Below are 8612 nucleotides of genomic sequence, written 5' to 3' on the forward strand. Positions count from 1 at the left end.
ATACACAAAGCAAAGACAGAATGTTCTATTACTCTGCTAAATGAAGCTAGGGGAAAGAGTACAGTGATATGGAGACATGTAGACTGTCTAACTAAAAGAAAAGGATGAAATGTACATGTGGGATATCAACTACAAATTAAAGATAAAATAGTGACTTATAGTTTAGTGTTAGCTGAAACTGTTAATAATGATTCAGTGGAGGAGTTGGCTTTGAATTTTGAAGTAGATAAAACACAAAATGTTGAATTAATTACTGAGAGGAATCCCATTTTTGTTCTAAGAAAGGTATCTGAGGTTAAGGTGAAATGTTGAATTCTTTAAATGGATCAAGGTCTAGAGACTTGGACGGTTTAGATGCTGTCTTTGTAAAGAAGTATAGGGATGTACTGGCTAGACCTTTGACTTATTTGTTTAATCTCTCCATTTCGAAAGGTATGTTTCCCGAAGATTGGAAACCTGCTAAAATCATTCCAATATAGAAATCTGGGGACCCTCAACAGGGGATGCAATATAGACCGATCAGTCTTCTTCAAACATTACCTACAGTCTTAGAAAAGACAATAGCTGGACAGCTGATAGATCATTAGGGTTTAGACTGAAGTACTGGCTTGTCAGTCCGCAATGAATCCGCAGAGAAGACAGAAGCGCATGTGGATAAAGGAGGTCTGGTTGGGACTGTGTGTTTGGGTTAAAGAAGGCATCTGACACAGTTAACCATGTTCTCTCTAAATCATACAGATTCCATTTTTCAGAAGTGGCATTGAGATGGGTTGAATCCTATCTAAAGGGCAGTACCCAGTGTGCTTTAGTTAACAATGTTAAATCACCTTTTAGAAAATGTGTTAGTGGAATCCCACAGGGGTCAGTGTTGGGACCTTTACTTTTTAGTGTGTATATTAATGACCTCCCTGAGGTGTGCCCAGGTGTGGGGGTGCAGAGGTATGCTGATGACACAGTTATATATGTATCTGCAAAAACCTGCACTGAGGCAGCTTCTATGTTGACAGAGCATATGAAGAATATATATCCAACTGGCTTCATTTCTCATGTTTGACTCTAAATGTAAAATGAACAGTTAGTATGTGTTTCTCCAATCAAGGACTAGTAATTTTGATGTCCAAATTGATGGGGAAGTTCTTGAGGAAGTCTCAGAAGTTACCTTTTTAGGAATTATTATTGATTGACATTTGAAATTTTATAAAATTAACTTAGCAAAAGTTAGACATATCAGGGGTAATTTAACCCCCAAAGCTGCTGCACTATTCAAGCACACTATGGTCTTCACACATCTATCATATTATTTCTTGGGCTCAAGCAAGTGAATCAGTAACTAAACCAATACATTCTCTTTATAAGCAAGCTCTAAAAGTCTTAGATAATAAACCTGTGAGATACCATCACTGTAACATTGTGAGTAAGTACCAATTGCTGAGTTTTGATAATTATGTCAACATTTCTTATGCGTAAATAGTATTTAAAACTTTGGATGGATTATGTACTCCACCCTTAAAGGAATTCATGAAAAAGTTCTCTGAAGATACTAACAGGTTCACAAGGGACTGTACGTGGGAATTGTAAAGTGGAAAGGAGTAGAACAGCATTTGCCCAAACAGCTCTCTCTATAAGAGGTATTTTATACTGGAATTCACTTCCTTCAGAAATTGAGGTCTTAAGGAATATTTGGTAATAAACGTAAGGCTTGTTTGAAACATTATCAGTTATGCAATCATTAGTTCATTCAGGATGTATTTGTATTTGAATTGTGTACAGTATATTGGATATGTATATTAACTGAATTGTACTGTAACTTGATTATGTAAGCTGCTGATTGTTATGCACTTTTAATAGGTAATTTATGACTTTAAAGTTGATGTATTTTTATCAGATATTCAATAGGAGGTTATTGCTATAGTTTAGAGTAGAAGTAATATGGAGATGTATTGCAGTTGTCATCAATGTCTGCCCGGGTACTGTCAATGGAAATTAGCCTATTGGCGTCATTGAAAATGCAAAGCATCTTGTGTCATGTAAGTGACACTTCTGTTATAATTGTATGTGTCCCTCAGAAATAAATACAATAAACAAACAAACAAACATTTGTATTGGACCTGTACTGGAGGTGACTGATCCAAACTGCACATTCTTGAAAGTTATCCAAATGGAAACAAATCGCGTGAGAGAGCTCTCGAAGCAAAGAAAATCACGAGTGGAGGCTCAAGACCTTCCCAGCTCTCACCTCGTTATCCCTATGGGCTTCACTTCACCCCTTACCCCTGTGTGTATATCCACTCCAGTCCTGGCCCTTGAAGTGATCAACTGCGCCTGTACAACGATTCTGAGTCCACGGAAAAGACTTTGAATAAATAATAAATACATGACTGTGGACTGCAAACAGGCTGCGGTATAAACACTGAAGGCAGTGTTGCGTGATGCACTGCTGTTACAGATTGTGTCCCCTGTCAGTTAGATGAGACGAGCCTGGCTCTTTTGCATGGTGGTTAAGACACTCGCTTGCGGTGCGCAGGGTCGCAGGTGCACACCCAGCCTCCAGCCCTGTTACAATTGTCAAACCCAAGCAAAATTCCAGTTGTTGGAACTGCAAAGCCATTTGATGTCTCAGTGTCGTGGAAATATTATATAGTACGTTATCTAAAACCCATTTGCAATTTTGATAAAACAGTGATGTGACGCATTGTATTGCAAATACCTTTCAAAGGGCTTTTAAATATTGAAAGGTTTCTCGAAACGTATCTGAGACTTTCCTAAATGAAAATCGGTCTTGCTGAGGAGCATCTGGCCTCCTTTCTTCTCCTGTTCTCTCTTTAATTACACAGCAGCACAATGGAGATGCGATCTGCTTAGAATCTCTCAGCATAATCAGTCTCCTTCCTAATTCAATATAAATGTAAATTACCAGGTGAAAAAGAAGACAGGGAATCTCATTGTTATGTGTAGGTCTAATTACAGGCCCTATGTGGTATGCTATGTACAATATGAATGGAATGGAAAGGAATGATTGAATGCTCATCTAAGAAGCTTGAATGTGTATTTGAATTGCATTGCCTTCATTGTGGATCTTCTGGATAATGTGTTTGTGTATTTTGAAGGCAGCTGTGAATTTGTTGTTTTGTGTCCCCCTCCATCTTTCTATAGTCAGATTTGTCTGGCTTTTATGTGTGGCTGATACTAACACGTTGCTTATGGTTTGTTATACTGTTTTTGTGCATAATGGTGGATCTTGCTTTTCAAGTAAAGGTAATGTATTGAACTTGTTTGAACTTCTTTTCTAAATCAAAATGTTGTCTTTGAAAATATTTGCAGGGAATGCCTGATATTTTACAAAAAACATATTGAGTTAGACATTTTATTTTTGCATTTTAAGGACTAAAATCCTTAAACAGTGACATATTAACTACTTTAATATGTTTAAAATATATTGTGTGTGTGTGTGTGTGTGTGTGTGTGTGCGTGTGTATATATATATATATATATATATATATATATATAGAGTGGCTTGCAAAAGTATTCAGACCCCTGACCAATTCTCTCATATTACCGAATTTCAAATGGTACATTGAAATTTCGTTCTGTTTGATATTTTATTTTTAAACACTTAAACTCAGAATCAATTATTGTAAGGTGACATTGGTTTTATGTTGTGAAATATTTTTAAGAAAAATAAAAAACTGAAATATCTTGCTTGCATAAGTATTCAACCCCTGTGCTGTGGAAGCTCCCAGTTTGTACCGATGAAAGAAATAGCCCTAACGAGGACACAATTACCTTACCATTGGCCTCCACCTGTGAACCATTAAAGTTGCTGTCACATTTTCTGGATAAAAACCCCACTGTTCATTGGAAGGATCATTGGTAAGGCTGTGGATCTGAAGGAAAATGAAGACCAAAGAGCATTCTACAGACCCTAGAGATAAAGTAATATAAATGCATAGATTAGGGAAACAGTACAAAATAATATCCAAGTGTTTGGATATCCCAGTGAGCACAGTTGGAGCAATAATCAGGAAGTGGAAGCTGCATCACACCACCCAGACACTGCCAAGAAAAGGCCGTCCCTCAAAACTCAGAGCTCAAACAAGAAGGAGACTTGTAAGAGAAGCCACAGAGAGGCCAACAATCACTTTGAAGGAGCTACAGAGTTCAGTGGCTGGGAGTGGAGTAATGGTGCACCAGTCAGCCATATCAAGAGCTCTGCATAACACTGGCCTGTATGGGAGGGTGGCAAGAAAGAAGCCGTTACTCAAAAAGTACCATCTGACAGCACGTCTGGAGTTTGCCAGAAAGCATGAGAGTGACCCAGCTGCGTTGTGGGAAAAGGTTTTGTGGTCAGATGAGACCAAGATAGGCCAAAACTCAAAGTGCTATGTGTGGTGCAAATCTAACACTGCCCATGCCTCAAGGCACAACATCCCTACAGTGAAGTATGGTGGTGGCAGCATCATGCTGTGGGGATGCTTCTCATCAGCATGGACTGGGCATCTTGTTACAATTGAAAGAAGAATGGATGGAGCAAAACACAGGAAAATACTGCAAAAGAATCTGCTTCAGTCTGCTAAAAAACTGAAGCTTGGGAGGAAATTTACCTTTCAGCAGGACAATGATCCCAAGCACAAGGCCAAAGCAACACTGGAGTGGCTCAAGAACAAAAAGGTGAATGTCCTACAGTGGCCCAGTCAAAGTCCTGCTCTCAATCCCATTGAGAATCTGTAGCACTGTTTGAAAATTGCAATCCACAAGCGTTGTCCAACCAACCTGAACAACCTGGAGCAAATCTGCCAAGAAGAATGGGCCAAAATCACTCCGACACTGTGTGCAAAACTGGTACATACTTACCCCAAAAGACTTAAAGCTGTTATTGCAGCAAAAGGTGGCTCTACCAAATATTAATGTGAGGGGGTTGAATACTTATGCAAACAAGATATTTCAGTTTTTAATTTTTCTTAAAAATCTTTCCCAACATAAAACCAATGTCACCTTACAATAATTGATTTTGAGTTGAAGTGTTTTAACATAAAATATCGAACAGAACGAAATTTGAATGTACCATTTGTAATTCAGTAATATGAGAAAATTGGTCAGGGGTCTGAATACTTTTGCAAGCCACTCTATATATATATATATATATATATATATATATATATATATATATATATATATATATATATATATATACACACACACACACACACACAATATATTTTAAACATATTAAAGTAGTTAATATGTCACTGTTTAAGGATTTTAGTCCTTAAAATGCAAAAATAAAATGTCTAACTCAATATGTTTTTTGTAAAATATCAGGCATTCCCTGCAAATATTTTCAAAGACAACATTTTGATTTAGAAAAGAAGTTCAAACAAGTTCAATACATTACCTTTACTTGAAAAGCAAGATCCACCATTATGCACAAAAACAGTATAACAAACCATAAGCAACGTGTTAGTATCATTCCACTCAAGGTTCAACAGGTGGAATGATATAATTAGCTACTTCAGAGTCTTCGTGCTGGTTTCATTGGTTCAGTTAAACCATTTAAAACAGGTATATATCTGCTTGGAGGTTATTTAGTGTATGACAATGGCTGGGGAGGTCTAGAGCTGCTGTTTTTGAATTGGGATTTACATTTTACTGATGTGACTTCAAGGTTATAGCTTAAGCCTTAAGATAAACATGGCTGCTATTTATTTGCACTGTAGGCTAGTATTCAGCTTGCAGATTGGGTAGTTTTGTACTGTGAAAGGTTAAATAACGTGGAGAAAGGTGAAAGTTCAAATAATGACATATCATTTTACTATAGAGACACCTTTAAGCCAGAACCCCAGATCATCACAGGGGTAAACAGGATGATGTACTGCATTTTAAGAACCTAGGCTATTTTCCAAATACATCCGCCATATTTTGAACCGGTGTACAATATCTACTGTACATTTAACATCAAACATTTTAGTCTTGTACTTGACCATTCATAAACATGGGGAAGCATTGTAAACATTAAAGTTACTGTTCACGTACACTGTTTTAAAGGGAAATCGGATTTCATTAAGCAAAGCAATGGTTCAGGCAGGAAACTCACTTTTAACTTTAAATCAAATCATGTAAGTATCAAGCATATTTTAGGCGCTTCCAATACTAGCTTCAGTTTAGAGATGTCAATCGAATAGCTAGTTTCTTATTTGTCCTTCGATAAATGATATCTCCAATGATCAGCATGAAGGGATTTATATCTTACCCCAATCCATTACGACCCTGCCGTGCTCCAGAGAAACCCCCCCTCCTCCTCAGCCTCCACCTGCCTTTTGGTTTTGTCTAACAGGTAAAGTAAGGCATGAGCTTCCTGACTGAACTGCGATTCTCTTTGCTCCCCAGGGGTGGAGGATGAGGAGGCTCTGGCTGATGAGCGCAGGCGTCGAGGACAGTATTCCTTGCCAGCCCAGTCACCTCACACCCGTTACCTGAGAAACGGCAATCTGAATGACGAGGAAGAGGAGCGCGGCACACAGGCTAGTGGCCCCGGCTCAGCCAGAGGTGTGAGCCCTGACAATGCTTTTACACCTGTAGAGGAAAGGCCCGCGGGCAGGAGCCTACACAGAGGCTGCTGCTTAGTGGGTTAGGATTTAACACAAGATCAAGTGCACAGTTTATAGTCTCACTTCTTCTTGTGGGAAAAAAAAAAATTATAAAAAAGGCTTAATTTAGTCTCACAGAGAAGGGGTTGAGAAATCTCCATATATTACATCAAATGCATTATATGAATATGTTGTCATTTTCCTTCAGTCTCCAAGTGTCCAGTATCCAGGACTTGGATGTGCTTTTCCTGCTGGACATGCCATTTAGTACAGTTTTCTCAGTTAATGATGCTGTATCTCAAAGGCAGTGTGTACAACAGGCCTGTCTATTATGGTGTTACCAGACGGTCTTATCTGGAGAACACTGGTGCGCAGAAGCTTTAGACAAGCAGCTTTGTGTGAGTGAAAGCAAGCAATATGGGTTCAATCCTTCATATGAACTCTCCTAAATGATATTGAATTCAAACGAGGCTGTCTCAAGCATGCTTTGATAACACTGTGTTGTTTTGCAGGAGTTAAGAAAGCCAGTGGGCAGCATATTGTATTTGGTTGTTTTTACCTTGAATTGCTAACTCTCTTCAATGGGGTGAGCCTATCTAAACTGCTGCTTCTAATTCAATTGCTGAACACATTGGGACCAAAGGAAGTAATGCTGTCTTTCACATGTGGTGCAATTCAGAGGCTTATTGGATTGGATACCAAATGGAAAGTCTAGAGCAAGGGTGTCCAATCCCGGTCCTGGAGGGCCATTCCACTCAAGGTTCAACAGGTGGAATGATATAATTAGCTGCTTCAGAGTCTGGGTGCTGGTTTCATTGGTTCAGTTAAACCATTTAAAACAGGGTTGGAACAAAGACCAGGAGTGGAAGGGCCCGCTTTGGCCATCCATGCTGCAGAGAATCCTCAACACATGTTGGAGAATGTGTGTGATCATGGCAGGAAGCATGCATTGGAACATGTTGCAACTGTGAGCAGTGTTTATATCAGCCGTGTTTCCCCAGGACACATTGATGGCAAGAGAAAGAAACTACGGCTAAAGGAAGAGGCGAAGAAGAAAAAGACGTCGAGACTGACTCAGCGGGCAGGAACTACATTTTAAAAATGGATAACTTTAGCAGCAGCACCTGTGTGAGTCTTTTAAATAGTGATTAAAGATACTGCATCTTTGTACAAGCCATTGCTGGCTAGCTTTCTGCCTCTTTAATGTCATAACTTATACATTATTTATGAGGTCACAACATACTATATGTGTAATCTCATTAACTTCACAGTCTTACACAGTTTGCCATTTTGTTGAGTTTTGGAAATGTACTGATTAGTCAAGCAAACCACTAAGACATGTGATCCTATTAGAGGGTGACTGCATGTACATTTCAGCTCAATTCTCAAAGGATTGAAGACACCACACTGTTTTAAGTCTTGTTTGCCAAGTCTCATTAGCGTGGGTTTGAAGTGACAGAAATCCCTTTCTGGGCTAAAAAATAACATGTGGGGGTTTAGTTTTTCCCTAAAATGTCAAATTAATTTAAAGAGTGTTGTATACACAAGCATAATTACATACGCACTTACATGCATAAAAATTGGACAGAAAAAGTGAAACAGTCAGACATAATTTGAGACTGTTCCTCCTGAAATAAAGTAATGTGTGCAGTCTGGGACACAGAGACCCCTGTCAGAGCAGCTCTCTCGCCCACAGCAACAAAGAGATATAACTTATTATATTACAGACTACATTGCAGTGGGGTTATTTACATTACAACAGTCTCAAAACAGTATTTACACATGCATACAGTACATATATTTAAACAGTCTAAAAACCGAGAATTAAAAAGGTTGAAGCAGAATTGAAACAAAATTGAAACAACATTAGTTTAGAGGTGTGCAATGAAATCCAACGTTGTTGCCAAAATCTCTATGCATGCATCTCTATGCAATCTCTAGGCATGCTGCATTGTGTGTATCACATGTTTTATTTTTTATACATGTTGATAATATGATCTCTTCTATCTACATCTACAATGACTCGAT

At 38.5% G+C, this 8612-nt stretch overlaps 1 protein-coding gene across 3 annotated transcripts in view; it reads left to right on the forward strand.

Annotated features, from left to right (window-relative positions):
- Positions 1-8079, forward strand: part of LOC121314066 (dnaJ homolog subfamily B member 6-like) — a 43509-nt gene extending 35430 nt beyond the window's left edge. For 2 of the 3 annotated variants that reach the window (XM_041246884.1, XM_041246883.1), the window contains exons 9-10: positions 6385-6543; positions 7586-8079. In XM_041246884.1, the coding sequence (XP_041102818.1) occupies positions 6385-6543; positions 7586-7683 (257 nt within the window). In that variant the 3' untranslated portion in view covers positions 7684-8079. The remainder of the gene's footprint in view (positions 1-6384; positions 6544-7585) is intronic. The other variant, XM_041246885.1, reaches the window with a different exon arrangement.
- The last annotated feature ends 533 nt before the right edge of the window (positions 8080-8612 follow it).

Source organism: Polyodon spathula, chromosome 4, assembly GCF_017654505.1.
Source record: "Polyodon spathula isolate WHYD16114869_AA chromosome 4, ASM1765450v1, whole genome shotgun sequence".
In the NCBI taxonomy this organism is placed as follows: domain Eukaryota; kingdom Metazoa; phylum Chordata; class Actinopteri; order Acipenseriformes; family Polyodontidae; genus Polyodon; species Polyodon spathula.